The 27,770-nt window shown below is 39.3% G+C and overlaps 2 protein-coding genes across 14 annotated transcripts; one reads left to right on the plus strand and one right to left on the minus strand.

Annotated features, from left to right (window-relative positions):
• Positions 1–67: 67 nt before the first annotated feature.
• On the minus strand, positions 68–6,285 carry LOC144727589 (uncharacterized). The gene is made up of 5 exons (XM_078606511.1): positions 5,989–6,285; positions 5,778–5,828; positions 4,830–5,066; positions 3,727–3,811; positions 68–2,673 (listed from the first exon to the last, which is right to left on the minus strand). The coding sequence occupies exons 1-5, from the start codon at positions 6,029–6,031 to the stop codon at positions 2,367–2,369; spliced, it is 723 nt and encodes a 240-aa protein (XP_078462637.1). The 5' UTR covers positions 6,032–6,285; the 3' UTR covers positions 68–2,366.
• Positions 6,286–9,171: 2,886 nt separating this feature from the next.
• TERB1 (telomere repeat binding bouquet formation protein 1) lies at positions 9,172–27,594 on the plus strand. Of its 13 annotated transcripts, XM_078606523.1 has the most exons (21): positions 9,480–9,646; positions 10,253–10,349; positions 10,783–10,893; positions 12,665–12,811; positions 13,490–13,621; positions 14,204–14,264; positions 14,558–14,673; positions 14,994–15,116; positions 16,214–16,366; positions 17,003–17,134; positions 17,597–17,722; positions 18,825–18,973; positions 19,496–19,618; positions 19,754–20,043; positions 20,218–20,318; positions 20,657–20,746; positions 21,551–21,712; positions 23,058–23,171; positions 23,587–23,651; positions 25,353–25,553; positions 26,708–27,594. In XM_078606523.1, exons 1-21 carry the CDS (start codon positions 9,611–9,613, stop codon positions 26,756–26,758), a joined length of 2,580 nt encoding a protein of 859 aa, XP_078462649.1. In that variant the 5' UTR covers positions 9,480–9,610; the 3' UTR covers positions 26,759–27,594. The 13 variants fall into 13 exon arrangements, with proteins under 13 accessions (XP_078462644.1, XP_078462648.1, XP_078462651.1 ...); XM_078606518.1 differs by lacking the exon at positions 9,480–9,646 and adding an exon at positions 9,172–9,329 and having other exon boundaries at positions 10,222–10,349; positions 19,496–20,043; XM_078606520.1 differs by lacking the exon at positions 9,480–9,646 and adding an exon at positions 9,173–9,329 and having other exon boundaries at positions 19,496–20,043.
• Positions 27,595–27,770: the final 176 nt, after the last annotated feature.

The following is a 27,770-nucleotide window of genomic DNA, read 5'->3' on the forward strand; positions in this document are numbered from 1 at the left end:
GGATTCTTTCAACAGATTTGCATTGGGAAATGTGTAGGTTTGTAAGACATGCCAGCAAATGCAGATGTGTGGATTATGACAAAGTCGAAAATATTTTATTTGACTTTTCAAGTAATATTGTATAAATACGTATGGAGATCTTCAGTTCATACATTCTTGGGGAAATACTATTCAGAAGGAAGTAGAGAATTAATACTGATACCATATATGAGGGTGGTGTGGCTAGAACCATGCAAGCCTAGCCACCTTTGTCTCCCCAGTGCTGATGTTGTCACACTGCACTAGGTATATAAGTTACACCAAAGTTTACCGAAGGATAGCCCAACATGGTTTAGGATAAAAAATTGCCATGATATAACAATAATATTCTTGGATCTTTCGGTAAAGTCACGTAGAAGGGAAATAATAAAATAATAAAATAAAACATAATAAAATTCTCACGACGTTTCGGCCAAAACACTGCTTCTACCCTACTACCATACAATAAACTGATGTGAAAAAACTAAGTATAAACTACATCAACATACTCTATGGGAACCTCATTTGCCAGTAAAAATATGATAATTGGTTCTTTACCCTTCTATCTGGCAACAAAACTGACACCTTTTTACAAGGAGTCATGTTTGCATAGACCGCAATACCTGCAGTCATAATACAAACAAAAGAACATAGTGTAGATGCTTGCCCCGAGCTCTCATACTCTGATGGTGCATTGTCTTTGAGTTGTGCGCCTTTTGGCGTCATCTGGTCCAACCCATGTGAGACTAGGCTCTAAGGAAAGCTGTCTCGGGTGTGGACCAATCAACTGCAAGGACAGTGCACATTATCAGAGTTATGTCTTTTGTTTGTATTATGACTGCAGGTATTGCGGTCTATGCAAACATGACTCCTTGTAAAAAGGTGTCAGTTTTGTTGCCAGATAGAAGGGTAAAGAACCAATTATCATACATCAACATAATCAATGTACTCAATATACTCTCCGATAAGCTGAGCTATCAACATTAAGTATTCGGTTTATTGTATGGTAGTAGGGTAGAAGCAGTTCTTTAGCGTCAACATTCTAAATTCCTCTGTTGATATGTAAACTCCTTTGTCAAGGCGCTCTTCTCCTCCCACCCAGCTTAGAATACGCTGCCAAGTTTAGCAGTGTTCATTGGAGCGCTGTCTTTCCGACAGCTCTATTATTCACCTGAGGACGGCTGCTGGTGTTGTGGCCGAAACCGTGAGAATTTGATGATGTTTTATTATTATTTCATTACTTCCCTTCTAAGTGACTTTACCGAAAGATCCAAGAATATACATCCCTGCAGTCACGAAAGCTTTAAATCGAAATAATAATAATAATAAACAACCATTTGTCAATCTACTACTAGCTGAAGGCCAGGCCATGTCAGTCATGGAAATTGATTTGCCACACTTAACCGGGCTGGTCAGTGTGGCTTGGTGAAGAGGTAGGATCAGGGCAGGTTCAGATACCACTTGCCACTCATGTTGACCATGATCAGGAATTGAACTCGGATGACTCGTTTCAAAGCACAACGTGCTAACCACTGTACAAACACTTCCCCCTCTAATATATACACATACCCATACAAACTTTGCAATATATATAATTGATGTAAATTCATATATAGTACTGTATCTATTCAATGAAGGCATAAGTGTAACCATAATGTTTTACTGACATTCAAATGATTCCTTTAATACACTTCATTGAGCTGAATAAAGTTCACTAACTTCATATGAGACTGTCTTCTAGGTTTACTCTCTGTGAATTCTACCTTCATTCAATATCTGCCTATTCATATTTGTAGATCCCAACGCAAAATAGACTCATTCTGAATGTTTACTTAAAATATTTACGACCTACTGTGCTCTTGGTATTATGGAATTTAGGCAAACATAAAAAAACACTAAACAGACCAAATACCATCACATTCAATATATTATCTTACAGCAATCATGACGCCAATTCTGCCTTGCGCACCTCTTAATTTAGTTGGGCTGTGTTGTTCGGAGCAACCAAGATACAAACACTGTGCAACAATTTTGATTTAAAACTTGATGATGATTGCCTGTGTTGCAGTCGAAACGTCGTGATAATTGTATTGTTTTATATTTTTATTATTTCCCTTCTACGTGACTTTACCGAAAGAACCAACAATACTGTGCAACAAGTTCATCTCACCCCTTAAATCAATATTCACACATTTCTCTCTACAACAGCCTCCGTTGGGTCTGCCGTGGGACATATCGTGACCCACTTGGGGTGCTTTTCGTATTATCTATCGCCTGACGCCCCCGCTCCTCTCACCGCTGCTACGTGTGGATCAGCCGTTCCCTCGATTGGTGTTGTCTTGCAATGTTTACTGTCGCCTCCCACACAAACACAGACGCTGATTGCACACAGGCATGCTGCATGGGTCCTGCACGGAGTACGGAGGAGGAAGCTTGGACGTGGTTGGTGTTGTCGCAGAGACGTGCGCTGCGGGGAACGGCGACGTGGGCAGTTCCAGCTGACCGCTGATGGTGAAGACGCTCATGTGCTGAAGGCTGCTCCTTTGGGAGACGTCTTCCATGGAGATGTGGCCTCTCTGCTCTCTCCTCCATGTCACCTCTCTCCCCCAACCAATTTCTCTCTGGGCTCTCTGCATGCCTGATTCTACTTGGTACCTGTGGAACAATCGAAGACGGTCACAAGCAAGCATTAGAGCCGGATGTTTTTAAAGTTGAAGTTTGCCGAGTGATCCATTGTTTGAGTGTTGTATTTCTCCACATTGCTGACTGCTACTGCAATGAATAAGAGTTTGTTGGCGGTTGTTCTTTGTATTTAGTCATTAATTTAATACGTTAGAACAACTTGGCATCAGGTATCTAAGACACATTTTGGACTCCAATTTACACGTGGAGTTCTTATTGACGCATCACAACACGATTCAATATGAGTAATAGTGTGCATTGAATACAAATCCGTGATCATGAAAAACTGTTTTTTAAGGCTTTTTAATTCTACACTTGCTGGTTGCAGATGAGGTAGTGGCCACAGTAGAGATACTTTTTTAACGAGCATAGCTCAGTTTATACACAAGTGGGGATCCACTTTATTAAAATAATAACGACAGTCCTCCAATGTGCGTCGATAAATCACACATGGGACTGCGAGGATGACTGTCGTATCTGCTTTGTGCGCATAAGCCAGGTCGAAAGGTTCACTCAATGTACCTGTTTGATGTGCTGATGCTAACTTAGTGCAGTACATTGCACAATTATTAATTCTATTCAGTCATTATTACAGTGGGTTTCAAACAACAAAGCTACTTGTCAAAGCACTCAGTCTGTGTGCATTATGCAAAACAAATAAGCGAATTTCTGAATAATCGCGTTGTGGTTCTCACAACGACAACTAATTATGCTATTTGTACGATGGGATCGCAAATTATGGTAAATAAATATAGTAAACAATGGCAGACCTTGTTTAAACTTGCATGCTATACATGTTAAAAATACGCAATACAAAGAAAAAAGTGTCAATTTCCTTATCTGGCATTTGTGGCGTCAAAGGTTACCAAAATGACGAGGAAAAACTGGTATGTGAATGAACCAACATATTTACCGCATGATCCAAATCGAAATGCCATTTCGTCTTATTCCCCCGGTGAGTCACGGGGGGAAGGGTGAGGGGGGGAGACAGCGCTCGTGTTGTGCAGCGCTCGTGTTGATACTAACGGTGGTGGCGGAGGGCTGAGCAGCGGAGACGGAGGATTTGGTTCGCAGTGAATCGACGCGAAGTCAGGAGAGGATCGTCCAAACCCTGAGATGGTGGTAAAAGTCAGACGTGAAAGGCAGGAGTGTTGTTATTAATACCGACAGAGAACGAGCTTAGAGGCGGTTGGAAGTGACATTCGACGTGAATCCCGAATGGGGGTTAAAGCGTGATCTCCACGATTATGTGCTGTCTTCATTGTTTAAATATACACAGACATCTTCTTGGTTCTTTCGGTAAAGTCACGTAGAAGGGAAATAATAAAATAATAAATTATAATAAATAAAACATACATATGTTTAATTTGTATTATTTTATTATTTCCCTTCTACGTGACTTTACCGAAAGAACCAAGAAGATTAATCCCTGCAGTCACGAAAGCTTTAAATCGAAACATGTACATGTTGTTGGGGCTATCGCTGCAAATGACAAATGAATAGTTTCACTCCGAATTCCTTGCAAAAGACATGAACCATTATGTTTGAGAGACGATGCGATTTCAACCCCAATTAAGAATGGCGAGCTGAATGGAGTTCAAACGAACTCACAATCAAACCCCTTGTGAAAGACCCGACGCAATTGATCCCTGGTTTTAATCTTTCATGAAGCTCATGGTCCACCCTAAAATCGCATCCGTAGAAATTATGGCAGATGAAGATACCTGATGCACAAATGGAAAATACAATTTAAAAACTTTCCAATTTGCAACTGTGGTCATCCAGAACAGGCCGTGCAAGCATATAACGATGCAATTCCCGATCCACAAATACAACGGAGACATCACGGCGATACACCCGCTGCTCCTGCCTCGGTTATCTATCTTGACCATCTGATTGTGAAATTGTATTTTTCGATTTAAAGCTTTCGTGACTGCAGGGATTCATCTTCTTGGTTCTTTCGGTAAAGTCACGTAGAAGGGAAGTAATAAAATAATAAAAATAAAACATAATATATAATAAAAAAATAAAATTATTATTTTATTACTTCACTTGTCAAATTGAAGTTGTCGCTACTGCACCTACATCAGCCGTATTAAAGAAGAACAAGAAGTGAGTGGCTCACGCACCATGTGGCCCCTGATGGGGCATGCCCTCCACCTGCTGCTGCAGGAGCCTCTGGTCCTTGCCCACACCTCCCGCAATCTTGATGGCGCAGGACAAGGCGAGCAGCAGCAACAGCACCAGAGTCACCACGGCGATGGCGATGGGCCCGCTCTGGCCGCTGCCCTTGTTCGTCTGCCCCTCGTCCCCAGTAATCGGCACGCGCGGGGTCCAGCTCGGAGCTGTGGCCGTGTCGGCCGCGTCTGCGTGTGCACAGGTCGGCAAGGTCGAATCGGAATCTGTATTTCGGATTCTGAAATCCGATGAGCTGTGAAGCGCTTTTTTTCACAAGTGTCCAGTAGAGGCGGGTCAGAAAGTTACAACAGCCAACAATGCACAGACACGAAAGGAGTGCAAAGTATAGGAGAAGTAAACAAATCACTTAAAAAACACATTGTGGCCATGGGTTCTTGCAAGGCTTTAGAATGGATTTTTGGAGTTACCAAGGTACATTTCACTGTTTTCAATTATATAAATCAGATTTTTCGATTTAAAGCTTTCGTGACTGCAGGGATTCATCTTCTTGGTTCTTTCGGTAAAGTCACGTAGAATGGAAATAATAAAATAATAAAAAATAAACCATAATAAAATAATTCTCACGACGTTTCGGCCACAACGCAAGCAGCCGTCCTCATGTGAAGAACAGGAAACGTCGTAATAATTATTTTATTATGTTTTATTTTTATTATTTTATTATTTCCCGTCTACGTGACTTTACCGAAAGAACCAAGAAGATATATAAATTTGCAATTCGTGTCAGAATTACTTCTTTGTTTTCCATGAAATGAATAAATCGTGCGTGATTAACACACATAAGTTCAGTGTGTTAAGCACTGGGCCACTACTCCCCTACTTAAATATAATGCTGTTTAATATATATACACACCATACATTAAAACAAGAAAATGTCTTACCTGCTTTAGGGAAAGGCAGTTCATTTGAAAGAGATGGGAAACATAGCAGAGCTGCAACAACACAATGCATAGTTTGATAGTAGTTGAACAGTAAACAGTTTAATGTTGAGTAAATACGAACACACTATAAACATGGAACTTAATGGCACCTGTTATGAAATTTAATTCAGTCAGAGGTAACATATGGTGAAAAATATGTAATACTACATACCGTACAAAGTGTCGAAAATGAATAAGAGACGAAAAGTTGCCATGCTCTTGCCAATTCCTAATTTCAGCAGTCAGATTTTACTATACACCTGCACCCAGAATATGATGAGCAAGCGTCAGTGTCCTTATATAATACTCTGCATGTCCATCTATCTATGCACAATTATTAGACACGCAAAACAAAAACAAAGAGAGCTCTGGTGAGGAACGAGATTACTGCAGTAGTAAGACACCTGCCTATGACGATTTCAACTAAGATATGTTCAAATGATTCCTTAGTTGCTGTGAAAAGCGATAATCAGTGTCACCGCCCATTATATATAACCTATTAGACCACGTGTCAAACTTGATACGCGAGCAAGATTAATTATTTCTGAAAACAGGCAGCCAAACGCGTAAACAGGTCCACATCCCCAACCCTCAATCCAGGAATTTATTTTGATGCAAGCGTTTCTGTTAACTTGTTTATGGCGTGAACATGTCTGTGCCTTAATCTGGTACTTATACACTACTTATCAGGAATTGAGCCTATCTTTATTCTTGGGAGTGCGTAAAATGAGTATATCCTTGTAAGAATTTGCGCGCAGGAACATTCCAAACTCGTCTTCCCATTTCCACTGCAGTCATCTTTAAACATCTGCTGTATGTAGCATCATTATTATCATCAATTCGTTAACCGTCGTTATATTTCATCATTCGATTTAATTAATGACAATTCGATTTTTATCTAAATATTTGAAAAAGCCAAGGGTCACGTCATATACATGTAGATGACTGTGATTGAATGACTGATGTATATTCTAATGATATTATACAATTAATGGGTAATTTGCCTAAAACTATAAAATCTTCAAAGCAAGTTTTTAAAATGTTGACTCCAAAAATTACAACCCAATGTTTTACTGGTTCTACCCATAGGGACAAAGTCTGCTTAAATGCCTACATTGCTTTGAGATGTATGTTTAACACTTCATAAAACATACCCCCCATTATCAGTAAACCAATTCACCTCCTGTGGAGTGTGATGGTAAAAGCTGATAGCAAACAGAATGCGCTTCCGCGTTACTTATAGAGCAGACAATACTGATCCCCTTTCCACATTTCAGAATCTGTATTTAGACGGGATGAATCAGATGAGCTATGAAGTTCTTTCTTCACAGATGTCCGGTATGTCTATGAAGCACTGAGCCAAATAGACGCTGGGATAATGATTCCAGGCACCTGACGCCTTACTCTGTAACACACACCAGTGCAAGCAAGGGGGTGTGTCGTTCTAAAGTGCAAAGTCTTAAGTTTTGTTTTAATCTTGGCTCGGCTGCTATGGTTTTTCCAACACCACCCCCCGCCCCCATCAAAGTGGTTTTCCACGCAATGTCGTCTCGCAAGGCTCACACACCATAAACTAGTTACGTATATTCCACATCCCTGTGACGGTGGAAAGTCTTCATCTAGTCCTGCCGTTGTCTTTGCTCGCAGAGTGGCACTCGTTTCTATCGTGCCAGGGTGGATGAGGGCTGAACGGACCCCAGACGGCATGTGAATCTGTAACATTCATCTTGCATGCCGCTTGTTCTACAAATTGCGCCGTCCAACTACAAGGTTCATCCTTACCAAAGTGTAACATTGAACAGCGTAAAGTGACTTAAAACTAAACATGACAAATTGTTACTTCGAATGTGGCTCAACTGTATGGAAAATTGCTCAGTCACAGAAATACAAATAACAATTCAGGCATATGTACATATCACAAAGGGTTATGGCATAGTTTGTTGTGCCTGTTAACGCCACAAGTGATGTTGGTGTCAAGTACTGTGATCTCAGTGATATTCCATCATATTACCTGCCACTACGATTATCCCCATCCCCAAAGTGCTCTGCCATTCGTGCGCCGATTAATATTTTCCATTATCCACACTGATCTACGGAGAAGATAAATAATTGTAAAGTGGTGGAACATTCTTACTATTAGCATTTAAAGAGTATCTGTGGATGACAGAATAGTGATCTCCAGGAGGTGCTTATCCACAGATAAGGGGTTGATATATATCTAGTAGTGTGTAGTGTAGTGTATAGTGTAGTGTATAGTGTAGTGTATAGTAGTGTAATGTATAGTGTAGTGTATAGTGTATAGTAGTGTAATGTATAGTGTAGTGTATAGTGTAGTGTATAGTAGTGTAATGTATAGTGTAGTGTATAGTGTAGTGTATAGTAGTGTAATGTATAGTGTAGTGTATAGTGTAGTGTATAGTAGTGTAATGTATAGTGTAGTGTATAGTGTAGTGTATAGTAGTGTAATGTATAGTGTAGTGTATAGTGTAGTGTATAGTAGTGTAATGTATAGTGTAGTGTATAGTGTAGTGTATAGTAGTGTAATGTATAGTGTAGTGTATAGTGCAGTATATAGTTTAGTGTATAGTAGTGTAGTGTATAGTGTATAGTAGTGTAGTGTAATGTAGTGTATAGTGTAGTGTATAGTTTAGTGTATAGTAGTGTAGTGTATAGTGTAGTGTATAGTAGTGTAGTGTATAGTGTAGTGTATAGTGTAGTGTATAGTTTAGTGTATAGTAGTGTAGTGTATAGTGTATAGTAGTGTAGTGTAATGTAGTGTAGTGTATAGTGTAGTATATAGTTTAGTGTATAGTAGTGTAGTGTATAGTGTAGTGTATAGTGTAGTATATAGTTTAGTGTATAGTAGTGTAGTGAATAGTGTATAGTTTAGTGTATAGTTTAGTGTATAGTGTAGTGTATAGTGTAATGTATAGTATAGTGTATAGTAGTGTAGTGTATAGTGTAGTGTATAGTGTATTGTGTAGTGTAGTGTATAGTGTATAGTTTAGTGTATAGTGTAGTGTATAGTTTAGTGTATAGTGTAATGTATAGTGGAGTGTATAGTTTAGTGTAGTGTATAGTAGTGTAGTGTATAGTAGTGTAGTGTATAGTGTATAGTAGTGTAGTGTATAGTAGTGTAGTGTATAGTGTATTGTAGTGTAGTGTATAGTTTAGTGTATAGTGTAATGTATTGTGTAGTGTATAGTGTAGTGTAATGTATAGTATAGTGTATAGTTTAGTGTATAGGATGAACGTTGCTATTTATAAAGCCATTGGGGTGATCAACGAGGTCTGAATTGGTCTATACCAAGGTCGGGAGGGCACTGATCAGGGGGGTTGATCGATGCGTGGGATCGAACCCACGACCTCCTGCGCACGTGGCGAGGGAGTTGACGTCTAGCTCGAGCGCTGTGGGGGTCGTCAACGCAACGTCAACCTTCAAACGTTTCCCACGGGGAGATTACGGACTTTTTATTAACATCATTCGAGTTCACAGCCCGTAATTTAATTAAGGTAATCGATTAAAGTTTGTTTTTGGAGTTAAAAGTTTAATAAATTTGCCGAAGTTTGCCGGTGTTGGCGGGCCCCGTGCGTGGCGGGACGCGGAGTTTTCACGGCAAAATTTTTACTTGGGCCGCTGACGTTGATATATAAAGTAAGCGGAATGTAAAACATATTAAAGCATCTGTAACGTGCGTTTAACTACGTAAAGCCACGACGGGAGTTGTAATAAGATAATTAGTTTAATGCAATTGGTTGGTATTTACCTCAGCAGCAATTGAGGCCTGTGGTTGATGTTGCCGTACCCGCGCGGTCGCTCCGTATTAAAGGTGATCGCACTTTTATTATTGAAATAAACAAACATATTATTGAATAATTAATATTCATAGACGTTTATACTCTGTTCGTCTTAAAGTTGTACTTAAATGTGAGATAATTACTGTACAGTACGTTCCTTCGCGGCTACTGTATTGCTGAAACTTTGGATTCTTATACAATCTGCTAAATGTAAATATTCCTCCGTAATTTAATATTAATAGTCTACATTTCATCCGAAGTGAATTTAGTGTTAGCAAATGAACTATAATGTTGTAAACAAAAATGTTGGATGTAACAGTATCCTATGAAGTACTGTACCAAACGTACGTATTTGGTTTTTGTAATGTTATTACAGTACAGTAATTGTTATTAAAGTCACAAATATACATAAAAGTATTCCCCTTCATGATCAATATCGTTGGGTGGTCGTCACGTCCAACAGTGTTATGAGTGGACACTCCACATTCTTGTGACGGCGAGGGGAGAGGACCCATGCCACACACAATGCTGGCCATCAAATTCTTTATTGATTCTCTTCCTTAAACTACAACTATCCTGACTTTGTACGTGGTGTGCCACTCTGTAGTGTAACCTTTCTTGTTATCACGATGCATAAGGAGGAATCTATGAAATCTTCAGCATTTGGGAACCAAAAGCCACCCCTGGACATGGACAAACACGGCGTGACCGACGCTGAAAAGACCATACGTAGTGGTGAATATATAATTTTACACCACAAAGCTGGGCATTTAACCATTTGTTTTTAATAATTCATGATTCAGTATACGTAGTGTTGAAGCTGTTGCCAATACCACGGTCATAAATGATGATTTTCTACACCGTCTTGTTTAATTGCTTGAATTCTGAAATGTATCGCTGATCTTTCCCCCCATAGAGTATCTGTTTATACGTCCGCGTATCCCATGGCATGCATGCGTCTTTCTACTGTTATGCGACATTTCTATAGTGCAGTGTTAGAGGGTTGTAAATGTTTCCTTAAATTTAACTGCAAAAAAAAGCTCTCAAAATGTTTATGCAATCCATCCCTCCCCCCTCATTTTTAACATTTGAACCATTACAGAATAGATGCATCGTGTAATGTCATGATGTACTTGACAAGTGTCTGCATTTTTCTACTAATTCTCAGAGATGAAGACGGACGTTGACCTTTTGTTGGAGTGTCTCAAGTTTCAGAACGAGGACTCGTCCACCCATAAGCAGGCGGTGATCACTCTTTCTTCCATCTGCTCATACAACGGTTGGTCCTTGGATTATCTTCATTTACTTTAGCACAAGTTTGAAATATATTAGAAAGGAATAACAAAGAAGGCTTATTTATTCTGATTCTGAAAAACAGTGTTTAAACACAGTACAATATTTTATACGTTTCAACTATAGCAGAAGTGTTCTTGGTTCTTTCGGTGAAGTCACGTAGAATGGAAATAATAATAATAAAAAGACAGAGTCGACAGACCTGCTCTCCACCTGAGGACGGCTGCTTGCGTTGTGGCCGAAACGTCGTGAGAATTATTTTATTATGTTTTATTTTTATTATTTTATTATTTCCATTCTACGTGACTTTACCGAAAGAACCAAGAAGATGAATCCCTGCAGTCACGAAAGCTTTAAATCGAAATATAGCAGAAGTCCAATAATTAGCGATCCATTAATCCGCGAATCTCTCTGTACGGTAATTGGCGGATTATTGGCAGTTCTGCTCCCCGTAATCCACAGAAGACTGGGGCAGATTGAAAAATACTTTGCGGATCGCAAACCGCGATCTCTGAAGGTGGATGAGGGCTGGAAAGCGGAGCAATATGGAGTAAGATGTATTTATTTTCTTCGCAAATTTGTTTTTATTGTGCACACCACAGACTGGCTCATCTCACGTGATTATGCATTTTGTGGACTTGGATATCAAGTAAATAAAACATGCAAATGTTATAACATATACCCATATGGGAGATTTTCACGCGTTGGGTCTTAGAAAAAGTTGTAACCTCATAAAACCCCAGATTTATTGTGGATTTGATCACGAGTCATATGCTGCAATTCCCTTGTAATTTTATATTTTTTCACGGATTAATGGATTCACGCAACCATTTGTTTCCACAATCTGCAGCACACTACATCAGTCCAAACATTTTTTCACGGATTACAAGTGGTGCGCCACAGATTATAGGATCTGCAATATGGGTCCCCCCATATCAACGCGGATTATTGGATTTCTGCTATACTGTTTGGTGTCACAGTTCCTATGATTACTGTTTTTACATTGTTTTTATAGCTTTATTTTGGTGATTTCGAAAACATGGTTAAGCCATGTTTCTTGCGGAAGTGTGGAGTTGGCCTGATAACTTGAATCTAAATTGTCTTATGGTTGTTATTGTTTGACTTGCATCACGCTGGGATTTTTGCACACAGCGTTGGAATACTTTTTTTTTTCTGGAAGATTTGCTGGTTTATTCAGGATGTTTCTGTTGCATGTCGTCACTTTAAGATGTTCTCTGTTCATATTTTATTTGTTGCGGTTGCACCCGACTCAAGAGCCGCATGGTTCACAGGGCTATACCTAATAAATGAAAACTTGAAATGAAAACTTGTGTTACAATATGCATATTCATAGCATATGGGAGACTTAATCGGAGTTGTACTTATTTAGTTTGGATTCTCTGTTTTCCATTGCTGTTTATTATGGATGATTGTCAGTATTGCAGTTTGTTTTATTTATTCTTATATTAGTTGGTTGTTGTAGCCAACCTATTTCGTCGGCCAAATTTGAGAATCAGAATAAGTTGTGTAACAGTAGTGTATACACTAGAAGGGAAAATAAATTATTGAACTGTAACCCACTTAAGATTAACAGTATTGTTGTAATATCCACTTTTTCAGTATTTCACATGAACCCTGCACAGCCAATTTATGAAACTACATTTCAGTGTAAAATGTTTTTTACAATATTTGAGGATGACTTTACCAGCTGTGGAACTATTTGTTAAAAATGCTATCTTCTATAAATAATTGCACAGGTGTATTTGCTTGTGCAGCTGCAGCATGCAAGTACCTCAAGGAGTGTGGTGGATTATACTTCATACAGCAGCTTGCCTGGTCTAACCCTCACAAAGATGTCACAGAAGTCATCTTGTTTTTTCTGGGGAGGCTGGTGGAGAACAACGGTATGTGTAGAAGTTGATTCGGTCTGATACAACGGGGCCTTATGGCACAAAGTATTGACAAATGCATCAACTAGGCATTTCCTGTATTTGTAACACTGCAAGTTGGAGACGTGAAACCTCAGGAAAGTTGTTTGAATACTCCACGGGCTCATGACCTTTGCATAGTTCTTGTTTTTAGAGTAATTTGGTTTATGGTATGTGTATATGCCCTTTCAGCATCTGCTTTTGTACATATCCTCCAATGTGTAAATATAAGCCACAGGTACTAAAAACAACTTGATGCTCGCATTTGAATGATGTACCCCTACCATACATACGTTGTCACGATATGACATAGCCATTAAGACAATATGTGGCAGTTTAACACGTAGGCAATTACCAGCGAAACGTCGTAATCAAAAATAGTAAATGTTGTGGTTTCACTCTTCAACACACCGGTGGGCTAAAGTAGTGAACTATTTGTCTTTTGTCAACGTGACACTTTTTGCTGATTGGCTGTGTCGGGTGGTGGAGGGTTACGAAACATTTATGAATAACCCTAAAACGTTTATTATGAACAATATGTGGCATTGAAAAACACTTATTTAGTGCTGCTGAAATGTGTAAAAAAGTTTTGTGTTATTTAAAGTTTAATTTTCGTTATTAAACTTTAACATTCGTGTTTCTTTCTCCTTCCAGTTTTCTGTAAGCAGTGGCTCTGCACATCTTCCCTGCTCACTCGAGCTAGCTCACTTTTAAAAGACTCGAAATCGTCGAGAATTCTTAAAAAAAGTGCCTCCTATCTACTCCTTGCACTACTCACAAATAATAGTAAGATTACAGGTTTGCTTGTGAGCTCTGTGGTGGCACATCTTTTCATATCTAGTATTTCGGTGGTCATTAATAATTGTGAAAATATGGAGGCTTTTTCGTGACTTTTTGTTTTTACATTTACATGCTCTTTTTGGAATTTGGTTCCAAAATTAACCAATATGGAGGGCGAAAGCTGGTTATTTCATGATGTAACCTAAACATTAGATTGTTTTTACTTGTTTTATTTGAGGTGTGTATACACCATTTCCTGTATAATGTTTCCCTGATAAAATATTAGTTAAATAAAGTAGTAAACATATTAAACGGGAGTGTATGTTATTATACGTGCATAATAAATATTAATGAAAGCCCACATAATATTGAAAATATGCTGAAAGCAAATTCACTGGTGCACTTATTTGCATGTGTATGTCACCTAGGTCTACTTAGTAATGCCATTATTAGGCTCATTGTAAATACTCTAATACTCGTTGATTTGTACAAGCATTTCAATGGAGATATTTGATACAACGCATAGTGGATATCTTTGGCAATTTTATTTTTTATTGAAAACAAAGCATGTTTTTTTGGTGTTCACAGACCGAGGGCAGAGCCTTGCTCGGACATCTAACTGTCTAAACACAATGCTTAGCGTTTTCAGGTAAACGATTAACTACTTTTTAATTCTGCTGCACTCACCTAATTTTACCACCTATTTTGTGTATATGGTAAGAAGCTAAAATATTTTACAAAAATATGATGAACTTGATCAAAAGTACAACTCTTAAATGGAACTTGGGGATATAATTTAGCACTTAAGAATATTGGCCCTGAACATCACTGAGAAACTTTAAATGGTGAATTCAGCATTTTTAAATGCAAAATGGAATGTGTATAAATGTACCTACAATGTTTCCACTGATGTTGTATTTGTCGTCTTTCTGCTGGTAAAAGAAGTGGTCTCCCAAGTGAACTTTCGAGACATGGCAACAGGGATTCTGAAGAGGAACTCTCACACTGGTCTGATCTTGCCAGGGCCTTATGCGCAAGTGTAAACAATCCTCAGCATGGTATTGAAAATCTTTTAGGAAAAAAATATTTTTTTATTGAGTCAGGGTTGCACATTTTTTGCAAACACTTGAAGCGGTGTTACAGATAAAAAAACACATAGGAGGTATATAATTTTGGTCAAAATAATTTGGATATTGGAATCATTTTTATATGAAACTGGTATTTTTCTTTACTTATGTGAAAAGGTTGAAACGTCACGTAAATCAAAGTTTACACATACGTTCATGTAAATGATGTACAATAACTTACATTTTAAAAAGCTACAGGAAGTAATAAAGATTTGTTTCTTGAGCAATCATGAGAATGTTCTCTGTTGCAGAGGAAAATCAAAATATGTGTGCATCAGTCTTGCCGAGTGTAGCTGAGAGTCTCACTCTGAGCTCATCGCCTGGTATCGTCGCCTCCCAATGTTCATTTATCACTGGAGTGGTTTCCAACAATGGTAAGCTTACATTTTTCTTGTAAATTTCAATGCAACCACAATCTTACACATGTGGTAGTCAACTTAAAGCGACCATTTCTAATTATTTCTGCTTTTTTTATTTACCATGTGTGGTGGAGTAGACAAACACGTTCTGTTACATTTCGTAAGCCACTCTTGCCATGTTGAAAGTCACATGCCCACTGGTAGATAGATTGTTTTCAAGCCAGTCTCACATTTCAGTTTAGTTGGTGATTTATATGCGCACAGAAATATTCTGACAAGTAAGTGGGTCAGCTAATAGGTAACAAAAATTTAACAAAACTGAAAAATGTTTTACAGTATTAAACTATTATGTCACTGTTGAGTTGCTGACATCACATGATTTGTGTACAAGGTTATTTTTTAGTGGTCACAAGTGGTTAGACTGGCACCAGGAACATTTAAATTGAATTTCTAGTTGAGGAAAGTACTGTATGCTGTTTATATACAATATATTTGGGAGCGGTCTGATATGGCTCTAGATATAGAGAACATTTATTTTGATTAATCACATTTCACTTGTAACAGTTAACCATCGATTGTGATTTGGGCCATTGGGTTTTCATTTTCCGATTGAGGCTGCAACCTGTTGAAAAAAATATCACTTTTATTTATAACACTGGTGTCCTGTACAGTATTGATGAACGTGCGGAGAAACAGAACATAGAAGTGGTGGCTATCTTGTTAGATTATGTTCAGTGGTATGGCCCAGTGGATCCTGTTAATTTAACCCATGGGTGGGCTGCTGTGTCGAGTGGTGAATGATTAACGGTTAATTGTATGCACATTTGCAATTGCAAAGTCATGTTCGGTTCGCAAAAATGTAAAGGTAAAGTTCGGTTACATTTGTAAAGTAAACTCATGCATGGTAGTGATGGTACACATGGAATGTGTCCTTTTTATTTAGCACAAAGCCAACCTTTTTTAAAAGCAGTTTTAGGGGGAGTGATCTCAGGATTTCAGCCCAGGTTCTCAATAAAACTATTGTAGTAGATGTTCTTTGTAATTTTTTTACGTGTGCCAGTGATCTGCTCGGTTTGTGTTGTGTGTGTGTGTGCACTTTGCTGAGTGTGCAGCATTTTGCCAAGAGCAATTTGCACGGAGTGGAGGCCTCAGTGCTCTGGCCCAAGTTCTCTCCAGATTTACACTGGAAAACAACTTTGGCCCCACTAACTTTCCATTGGCAGTGACCATCACGAAGACTATTGACGTCTGTGTTACCGACCAAAGTAAGACTTTTGTCATCCACTGTTTTGGGTCAACTACTTTTAATCATACCAAATAACTTATGATAACTTTCAAGTGTACGCATACACGTAAAGTTCAACAGAGACACTATAAGGGAGAGTAGTGGTGAAGTGGTTAGTGCACTGCACTTTGTACCAGGCAATATGAATTATATTTTCGACCTTGGCAAACATCAATGGCAAGTGATATCTGAACTAGTCCTGGTGCCTCTCCTTCATCAACCTACAACGACAAGCGTGGAGAAGTATAAGCGTTTAATCTCAATGACAGACATATCTTGAGGAGGCCTTCATGCATTGGATTCATAAAGGGATGTGAATTATTATATTTTATATGATGGGAAATGGCCAGGGGCAATTATACTTTAAAAACTGTGTATTATAATTGACTTGTCCACCAAGACAGACATTCATATGGGTAACATTACTGGATGATTAGTGACAACTGTGCAGTGGTGATTATAATAGACTGAACTACACATAACCGACCAAATGCCTTTGCTTACTACAATTGTAACATTACACTCTCACAAAATCCATTACGGTGCAGAGAATATGTACATGAAACTAGTTAACCTTCACATTGTGGTGACAATTCTGTTTCATGCATTTTTCTAGCCAAGTTGGCATTTCAGCTGTCGAAGCACTGCGTGGTGCCCCACATGGTCTCGCTGTTGCTGAAGAGCCCCCACGATGTAAACAGCAAATTGGCAATCCTGATAACCATTGGGCATGCCACTGAAGATTGTGGTCAGTAGAAATGTTGTTTTATAACACAGCACATTTCTATGAACTTGTTTATTCAACATAAAAAGTACTTTTAAAATATTTTAAGTTTAAAGCTACTTTAAATATTTTAGCTAACTGTAGAATTGGATTTACTTAATAGGAGCACAACTAAACTTCGATAAATGCCAGTCAAATGAAATGCACATCTTTTTTTTGTTACAAGGTGACAACAGTTCATTGAGGTCTGTTTTGCCTTTACATTTCGAGAACAAAACAATGGTTGCTTTATTTTTGTGATGTGTTACTTGTTTGAAGTTACCTTTGTTATTGTGCTTGTAATGGGCAAATGACTGTGAAAGGAGTTGTTGCAGTCGTCTTAGTGTCTTCTCAGAAACATGTTAATGTTTGGTGTTCTTCACTCCCTGGGAATCTCATGTAAATAGTCTCCACGCAAACTTTGGGTTTTTACCTTTGTCCTCACAGTGGAGAACCAGAGGCAGCTCCTTGAGAGCCATGGCCTTCCCTTGCTGGTGCAGATGATGGTTGAGGCGCAGGATGAAGAGATAAGCAAGGCCGCCACGTTCATCCTGCAGAGCTGCATTAAACTGAGTGAGCATCGATGTATACGAAACGGGATCATGTGAGAGTGAGCAATTTTAGTGGAGGTCTTACTTTGCCAATATTTTCCATACAGTACTGACATTCTGTTTACATTTTTATGGCATTTGAGCATTTAGGAATTTTTATAAAAAAATAATGATGCTTTTTAATGTTTATTTAAAATTATCATACTGTAATGTGCATTTTTTTGCTTTATGATGGATAGACTGTATGTGATTTAATTCTAGATTTGAAGCTTTCGTGACTGCAAGGAATCATCTTCTTAAGTTTTTTCGGTAAAGTCACGTAGAAAGTAAAATAAAATAAAAACAAAAATCACGACGTTTCGGAGGCAACACAAGTCTCCGTCATCAGGTGGGACCGTCACAGCCAGATTAGCTGTATCAAGTGAGGCAATGATTCAAGATGTAATCCCTTAAAAGCGAGTTGAGGGGGGAGGGAGAGGGAGGGGGGAGCTCATCAGACTATGGTAGCCAATGAAAGGAACGTATCGGGAGGGAGGGGGGGCGAGGCCAAAAGGGTGGGCGATGGACGTGGAAGCGCTTGTGCGCAAGCGGCCAATTACTGCACACGCCAACGCTCCATTGTGTTGGCGTGTGCAGTAATTGGCCGCTTGCGCACAAGCGCTTCCACGTCCATCGCCCACCCTTTTGGCCTCGCCCCCCCTCCCTCCCGATACGTTCCTTTCATTGGCTACCATAGTCTGATGAGCTCCCCCCTGCCTCTCCCTCCCCCCTCAACTCGCTTTTAAGGGATTACATCTTGAATCATTGCCTCACTTGATACAGCTAATCTGGCTGTGACGGTCCCACCTGATGACGGAGACTTGTGTTGCCTCCGAAACGTCGTGATTTTTGTTTTTATTTTATTTTACTTTCTACGTGACTTTACCGAAAAAACTTAAGAAGATGTATGTGATTTCTGCAGATATACAACATTAAGGAAATGTTGTAGTAGAATTTGTTCTTGAGTGTTGCCTGATTGATGTTCCCACCCAATGGTGGTCTTTTTCTTTTAAAAAATGCATGTTGCCTTGTGTTTGTATAAAATGTCCACTTCAAATGTGTTCATGTTGTGCCACTGTTTTCAGCAAACACCTATGTGAAGAGTGCCATGAACGAGTTGGTTGAACGCAATGACACTGGAAATTCACAGCTCAGGACCCACACAATGCCCCATTACATGGTGGACATGCTGAAGGAGATGAAAACGAGGAAAGAGCAAATGTTTCAAGAACAGGTGCAGTATATAGCCTAACTTTTTTTAATTGTTGCAAGTATTAGTAAGGCAAACCAATTAACGTGTTTGATGTACTTTATGTAAAGTGTTATTAAATGCATTTCAGTAAGTATTTTTTCTTTTGATTGCTTTTTGATAATTGTCTAAGCTTAATGAGTAACTAAGACTCGTTTTAGAAAACTCGTTTTAGTTACTAGACCAAAATATAATGGAACCAATATGTAATTAATATGTAGCACGACTTCACCAAAAATAACAGACTTTGGGATAGTATTCAACATAGGTATGCAGGTGCTATGACCCATGAGATGTATTCTTAAAGAGGCACTGTGGATTATTTTAAGTTGTATGTTCTATCAACTTTTTTGTATCTAGTTTTGACAATTTTTACAAGGATGCAAATATAGCGTACAAAGCATAATTATCGATACCACATTATAACATCTTAATTTATTTTATTTGAACAACAATACAAATGCATATACAGTGAAGTTGTCTCTTGGGCATCTGATCATGTTTCAGGGTTCCAGTGAGGGAGACTTGGCCTCATTGCAAATGGTGAAGGATGTCATTGACTCGAAGTTGCTGCAATGGCAATCCACTCTGACCACAAAGCAGTCACCGACCAGGAACAATATGGAAAAGGTATTGCTATCCATAAAGAAAATGTCAAATCAACAACAGCAAAATAAAAATATTGTGTCTTTATTAGGCCAGCAACACCCATGCCAAAGTGAAGAATCGTCTGCGAAAGTTAACCAAACTGCATATGTTGGACAGCCCAATAGTATCGCAGAGCGGCGAGGAGCAGTCTTGTTGACTCGGTGGGAAGAGACCTGCATGGAAGCCCAGCATAAAATACCGGTCGATGGCGTAAAGGCAGCGCTGCCTTTACAACAAGACACTGGTGGGTTTGTGAAGCCCATGCTGCCCTTGAGATCTGTTGGGCAGAGGGCTGAGAGGGAGACGCCTCGTAGGTTACCCCAAAGTGCCTCTTTTAAAAGGAAACTTCAATTTGAGAAACAACACGCGGATGAAGAGAATGTACCTCTTCCTGTGAAGAAACAGAGGTTTGTGCTACTTATTGGGCTTTGTGGTTAAGCTGAGTGGAAGTTTGTCGTTCGTGTTGAACCAAGGATTTAATAATAATTTCAATAGTTCACGAGGAAAACTTATTATGGTTTGTACAATTTCACGTACACACCTGGTATGTACTCATTAATAAAACCCCCACTTGCTTACAGAGTTGAACAACACCAAGAGAAAGAAGATAACAACTTAAGGGAATACTCTGAAGGCTCAAGGAATTACGAGAATGATGTTGAACATTCAAACTCACAACTTGGTAATTTGACAACGTAGATTTTCCCTTTCTCTGTAAACTGTTTGCACATTCCTTGTAGAGGTGACACTCACACTTGTTGAAATTAATAGGATTTTTGAATAGATATTTGTAAAAGTACCAGATATGTACCACTAAAAGTAGTAACATTTGTAATCAGTATATTAACAAGCATAACAACTTAGCTTCGTAGTTAAATCATCCATGCATTGTTATTTCACATGTAAACTAAAATGCTAAATGTGATGATAAAAAAAAAATGTGTTTTAACTTTAACCTGGTAAAAGCTTTGTTTTGCACAATGTAGATGCACTTGCAACCCTTTGTTTGTCTTGTTACAGACCTTATGGCAATTTGTAAGGAAGCCTTTGATGAGGAGATTTCAAGAAAAAATGGAAGCCCCACTCTGTCTTGTAGTCAGCGTTGTGCAGGTTTGTATTAACACAATATGAAGGCGAGGCCAGAATGACTTTACCGAAAGAACCAAAGAGTATGGATTCCTGCAGTCACGAAAGCTTTCAAATCAAGACCGTGAATGTAGTTTGCTGCACTGACCTCTGCTACCCACAACGTAGCCCCCCACACTCTATAACGCCAGTTAGGCACAGTGATCAGCACTTCCAAGCTCAAGCCAGCTTAACTTACGACATCTGATAAGATCATACTGCATGGCAGGAGATACTCTGTCATGTAGTATGTGCGCAGATAGAGTTAGTAAAAAAAAATCTGAAATAATCTATTATTTTTCTACCTACGTGACTTTACCGAAAGAACCAAATCGTATACATTTACAGTGTTTTTATGCATCCGTGTTTATGCTCATTTTGCCTACACCAACCCACATTGACCAATGTGGTGAATTATGGTCAAATAACCCAGAAAGTGTGGAGGCCTAAACGGTAATGTATGTGACGATATAATACATGCACTGGCATATTCAGCCAGATGGAATGGTGGTACACATTTGTTATACCATTACAGAGAATTTACAAGTATTTCACAAGTTCCAGGCGGTTTCATTATTATGTAGTTGAAAACTTGCTTGGCTAGGTAGATTGTGGTTTAAGTGACTTTGTTGCATAGGATGGTTTATGGTTGTGTGTGTCAGGGTATGTCGGAGTATCACCCGATATATGTATAGTTACGTTTAAACGTCGTGGTATGTTCACCAGCGCATATCTGTGGGCACATTGTGCAATGCGCACGCATGTTTTCCGATGCACGTGTGCATCCAGGGTGCATCACCGACTCCTCTTTGAATAGCAAAAGCTACAATTCAATCGTGCAGAAATGCGGGAGCTTATGCACGCGCCATCACATCACCATGGAGTTGGAGAAGAGATACAAAGTGAATCACAGCAAGACCTGTGCTATGCATCGATCCAGGCCCTACAACAGTGAGCCTCACAGTAGCCTCACAGTAGACTGACACCAGGATGTGGCAGGTTAAGTGGCAGATTAGTGACTTAGCTGAAATCGTACGTGTCCGGTTATTGTGTTTCTTTTCTTGTCTGCCATGTTCTCTGCACTGCTGGATGAATGCCGATTTAATCATCAGCTCACGTTGTAACAATCCATCTCGCTGCTACACACGAGTGATTGTATTACTCATTTCGATTGAAAGCTTTCGTGACTGCAGGGATTCATCTTCTTGGTTCTTTCAGTAAAGTCACGTAGAAGGGAAGTAATAAAATAATAAAAATAAAACATAATAAAACAATTCTCACGACGTTTCGGCCACAACGCAAGCAGCCGTCCTCAGGCGAGGACGGCTGCTTGAGGACGGCTGCTTGCGTTGTGGCCGAAACGTCGTGAGAATTGTTTTATTATGTTTTATTTTTATTATTTTATTACTTCCCTTCTACGTGACTTTACCGAAAGAACCAAGAAGATGTATTACTCATTGTTCTTTGGTAAATGTCCTTTTAGTCCTGTTCCTTGCTTTGGTTGCCATTTAATTATTGTTCGTGATAACCGACCATCCTTTATAGTGACGTGTTCTGCCCAAGCCCACTTATCTTAACAATATATAAGCTTAACAATATATAAGCAGTATTATCCGATCGTTGTGTTTCTCTTCATAGCTTTCATTGTAATTCCAAGCATGAAGTATGCATTTGGATCTCTCCGGGGTAGTGCGAACCTTCGTGTTAAAGAATGGCCCATCGTAGTAGATATAAGAGCTAATTCTGAGATCATTTCAGGTGACCTGGTCCACAAAGTAGAAGGCAGAACTTTCCCGTCACTCAGCCATATGAGAGTAATTGTATTTACATGACAATGGAAATTTTCGTTTTTTATTATCACCGATTAATTTATGAAATTGAATGTAATTATTTTTGCGTGCAATCATTGATGAATACACTTGGGAACCGATTATATTCACAGGGTGGCTGCCTAAATAATAAAAACCTTAAGAAATTTACTTAAGCTAGCTAATTGTGTAAAGTAAAAAAAACTAGTTTTAAGGAATTAAGATAGTTTTTTTAAAGTCAATATTTCGGTGGAGTGACACCCAAATGCCCCATACAGACCAGGTACAACTGGGTGGCATTAACATTTTACGGACTGTGCAACCCCCCATGCCAGATACTGCCTCTACCATCATCACAGTCCTCTTCACTCGATCAGTACTCCTTATCCCCCGTGCAGAAAAATGCAATGAACCCTCATTTTTAAAGTGTGGTTTCATTTAAGTTTGAAGCCAAAAGGGATTCATGGCTGTGCTTTCCATGTTCACAGATATCACATTGACCCCACGGATAAAACGACCAGAACGATCGGACCTGGTGGTCACACCTCAGAAAACGATTCAAACTGAGAGCAGCTTCCACCAAGTCAAAGCCACGACTGAAGGTATTCTAGAGACTCAATGTGCAGGAGCACTTAATTTAATGTTTCATTCACTGCAGTACAGAGTTCCATAGTTGCACGTTCTTTTGTTCGTTACTCAATCCGCTTGTCCTGGTGAGGGTCACGGCGGCAGCATATTGAGTAGGGCGGTCCAGACCTCCCACGTATCAATGGAATTTGCATTCATGTACAGTACTTTTTTTTAAAGTATATAATTTGAAGAACTGCTGATCAGAGACATTTACTGTTGTCAGCATTATAGTTGATGTAGTTTTGATTCAGCTCAGAATTATATAAATGGCATGCGCATCTTTTTCTTGAATGTGTATTTTTCCAGTGTAATATTAAATTCACGGATGCATTTAAATAAATAAAAAATGTTTATACCGTAGCATCACTCTAAATTCCTGTACCGTAGGTGGCGTGAAACGGTCACCGAACAAAAACAACATGGATACATATTACTTCAGCTCCAGTGACTCTGTAAGTAGACATCAAGCTGATGAAACGTTACCATACTCTTACACAGAGCGTGGAACAAGTATAAAATGTATAAAATGCAATGCGCATGCTTTCAAATTTCAAACGTCATAACTGTATTGTTCCACCATTGACCGAGTTTCATTGTATAAAAGCTCATGCTCAAGTGCCGAGTTTTGATGGTACCCAATGATGGTACTCGTATTTCATGAAATTTCACCAAATGTAGGCTGTTAAGACTTATCTCTACAATTCTGCTTTGTTGCAATACTCTAAAAATACACCAGTTGCGATGGGAACATACGTTTTTGTAGAAGTGGCCAACAAGATGTAGTTTACCACTAGTCAGTTTTTACAGGAAATGAAAGAGTTGTGCAACTTTTTAAAAGCTTCCAGTCTGCTTTGTGGTAATCGACAGTTACATTTTTTTGAACACATTCCTGCGGAGGGAGCTGGTAGGAACGTTGGGTTGCTCGGTCAATGGCCAAGGTCAACGGCGGCGTGGTGTATTCCGCAAATATGCCCAACTGTGAGGGTGGGCACAAGCTGTCGTGAGTAGGTTAAACGTTGAGTTTTATAAGGGCACCACGGGGTGACCAGCCCCTCCCCACCCAGCCCCACCCCTCCCCACCCAGCCCCACCCCTCCCACCCCCCACCCAGCCTCACCCTCCCCACCCAGCCCCTCCCCACTCAGCCCCTCCCCACCCTCCCCACCCAGCCTCCCCTCCCCACCCAGCCCCTCCCTGCACGACGGACGGACGGACACAATAATCCCCTGTGGGCTGGTGTAACCAGGAGGTTCCTACCAGTATAAAGATTTTCGTAGCACGCATTCTGGCGCACAGCACCATCTGCTGGTGATACTGCTAAGCTACAATTGTGGATTTGGTTAGGTGGTCAACACTACAGCAATCCTATCAACTGGATTAATGTATGGTAAAGTGCATTAGTAATGGATTTTTTTTTACCTGCTATGCTAATTTAGAATCAGAATATATAAAGTTTAATCAACACCAGCAAGAAAAGAATAAATTACAATATTGTTTATGGTAATATGTTCAGGAGCTGAATGACAACGTCCATGTCTGGTAGCCCACGAGGGCTTCAGGAGATAGTTTGTGTCATTTTGCTGTTTCTCTGTGAAAGGAGCACAGACTACATTAGTTTACGATATGGTCCATAGTTTGGGTTGCACGCCCAAGTCGCATTGGATCGTCTTTAATTTACCATTTATAAAGGATATGTGCGCATCATCCTGCTGATGGTTAATAGCACACCAGTGTCTTGAAGGAATGCCAAGGCCAGCAGGTGTGAAGTTTGGATCTCGAATGAGGAGGCTGTGTAGAGGAAACTGGGAATATTTAGACATGAGCAATCTTCCAACCGCACGTTGTGGGATGAGCACACCGCACATTCCATGGATTTGTACAGGGACCTTGTTTTGATTACCTTGTGGGTGGGTTTCTCATTACAGGCTTCTGGAGTTTGCCCACATTGTTAGGTAACAGCAGAAGCCTGGACATTATGGCGTGGCTGAGGAGCAAGGGTTGAGCTTGCCTGGTCTATGTTTCACTGCCCCTTTGTATGCTGTACCGACCTTAAGTGCTAAATAATGTGACTTACATTAGATGTTCACACCAAACTATGAAGCTGACCTTTTGCGTGACCATGTGTGTACATGTTTGTGTAAACATTCAAAACAGGACATCGACTTTAGCTATGTACTTGACAATTCAGAAGATAAGAAACACAAGAAAAGGTCCAACTTTACAAATCATGAAGTGATGTACCTGCAGCAAGGCGTCGATAAGTTTGGACACTGCTGGAACCAGATCCTTTGGAGCTATCCCTTCCAGAAAGGGCGAACCAATGTTCAGCTCGCAAAAAAATATAAGCAGCTGAAGGTAAGAATTTTTTTTTCTTACCGTCACATATTAATGGATGCAGCAAAACAGTGAAATATTACAATGATTACATTAAAATGTATAACATTTTGTTGAATATTCTTAGGTTTTTTCGGTAAAGTCACGTAGGTAAAAACATTAAAAAGTAAAATAAAATAAAAATAATATTTAACTTTTTAATGTTTTTACCTACGTGACTTTACCGAAAAAACCTAAGAATATGAATCATTGCAGTCACGAAAGCTTCAAATCTAGGACATTTTGTTGAAGGCGAGGTTTTATTGTGGGAATTTACATTGGACTTAATTTGCAGATTAATATTTTACATTTTTACATTGTCAGTGGGATGCTTTAAAGTTTTAACTTTAGTGATGTATGGGATGACTTTTTAATTATCGACCACCCTCGAACTCGCTGCCTCTGCATGTTCAAGACTCTTCGCATACATTTAACTCGTCCAGTAGAGAATCCAAGACAGCACTGTTTAATAGAGCTTACAATGTATGAATACTGCACACTCGTGATAACTTAGGTTATAAGAGTTACACGTTTATCAATGTAATTATTTAAAATGTACTTTCCTTCCGTCCTTACTCATTAATTTTGTACAGTAACGTGTTTGTGGATGGAAGCCCACATCACATGCCTGCATGCTTATCACAATTTCAACAAGTACTGTATTGTTGAAGGCCGTAATGGCAGTCACCTTGTCCACGCATTGGCGCTTCAAATGCATTTGTGGTAAATTACAGGTTTTGTTTTTCTTTCTCAGGCAATTGCCTCCAGTCATCAGCATTATTTTGCGAATTATGAGGGTATAATAGCTGACCAGGTGGCACAGTGGTTAGCGTATTTCTCTATAAACCACAGTTCGATTCCTAGCCATAGACGATTATATCTGGGTCTCCCCCTCCACACCCGTCTAACGGCATGGAAAGCCTTCAACAATGCATTATAATAAATCAGTTTTTTAAGCAATGTTACATGTGGTAAATTTTCAATATACAAAACACAATTTATGTTACAATTATAATTAAGTCGAAAATGATCTCAGAGAAGTATAAACAAAAGCCATTTTTCACTCCACACTTTGCTGTTTTGCCACAGTTAACGAAGAAGTTCTGAATTTTGACTTAAAACTTTTGTGACTGCAGGAAAAAGAAGTTGTGACTTCAGTGGTGCAGTCAGAACCCACGTGCACTTGACAGACACGCGGATGGCTGATTTTTGACGAAAGCTTTCTTTCATTGGATTTTTAAAGAATTAAATGCCTTGCAAGAGGGAAACACTTTTGGCCACAACTAACTTCGTTGACCTCACACATTTTGCATTTCTATCTTGGCAGTTTAATGATTGTGAAATCTGTGTTCACGAGAAATGCCATGTCAAGAATGTGATGACCATTGCAGTCCTGTCTGCGAACCACAAGTTTATTTAAGATATGTATACAATGGAATGTGCAGTCACATATTGGGGACTACAAATGTGTTTACTACAAAACAGTGAAAATATGTTAAAGCCTCTGTAAGTGTTCTATGGATGCATTGAAATAGTTACGTGATTAAAACAAGTGTTTGTGTTCTAAGTGAGGTCTATACAGAAGGGATAGTGCTTAAATTAGACTTGCTTTGTGTTTTGCTTGTCTCCACTGACCGCTTATATTTATATTCAAAATTAAAATATACTCCACTAACGTCACAATTATCAGCCATTGTCTATCCACATTGATATGAAAATTTCCCCATGTCATCTCTCCTGTCTTGCGATAGCATGACCCATCTCACTACTACCCATGAATTTAACTTATCGTTCCATTTCTAATGTTATCATCCCTCTGTCGTGTTTCTCTTTGGCTTTTTTAATATTATAGAACCTCTTTAAGGGAAACTTTTAATTTAAGAATAATTGCTTCAGAAGGCAGGCCAGTTTTACAACAACGGTATTCATTCCCTTTGGTGACGGTACACTGTTCATTTGAATGATTCCAACCTGTTCAATTGAATGTATTTTTTCCCCACCTGAAATAAACGTGTACTTTCAATTAGCCGTGTTTGTCTCCATCACCAACTGCAGAAAGCCAGAACCCATGTGCAGTTTACGCAGACAGCTGACCGGCGAAAAACTTAGTTCATTGAGCTTTTGACGAAATAAAAATGCCACCGTCTTGCAACATCGCCCAAAACTGCACGCTTGCACCACCCGCAATGGATCCAGGAA

The sequence above is a fragment of the Lampetra planeri genome, chromosome 26, assembly GCF_965212315.1.
Source record: "Lampetra planeri chromosome 26, kcLamPlan1.2.h2, whole genome shotgun sequence".
NCBI classification, from domain to species: Eukaryota; Metazoa; Chordata; class Hyperoartia; order Petromyzontiformes; family Petromyzontidae; genus Lampetra; species Lampetra planeri.

Excerpts from the sequence above, each read along its gene's own strand:
- LOC144727589 (XM_078606511.1), bottom strand. The coding sequence starts at position 6,031 with ATGGCAACTTTTCGTCTCTTATTCATTTTCGACACTTTGTACG. Across the intron at positions 5,829-5,988 it reads CATTTTCGACACTTTGTACG|CTCTGCTATGTTTCCCATCT; the intron begins GTATGTAGTATT and ends GTGTTGTTGCAG. Across the intron at positions 5,067-5,777 it reads ACTGCCTTTCCCTAAAGCAG|ACGCGGCCGACACGGCCACA; the intron begins GTAAGACATTTT and ends GTGCACACGCAG.
- TERB1 (XM_078606513.1), top strand. The coding sequence starts at position 9,611 with ATGTTGCCGTACCCGCGCGGTCGCTCCGTATTAAAG. Across the intron at positions 20,044-20,217 it reads CTTCCTGTGAAGAAACAGAG|AGTTGAACAACACCAAGAGA; the intron begins GTTTGTGCTACT and ends ACTTGCTTACAG. Across the intron at positions 23,652-25,352 it reads ACTTCAGCTCCAGTGACTCT|GACATCGACTTTAGCTATGT; the intron begins GTAAGTAGACAT and ends CATTCAAAACAG.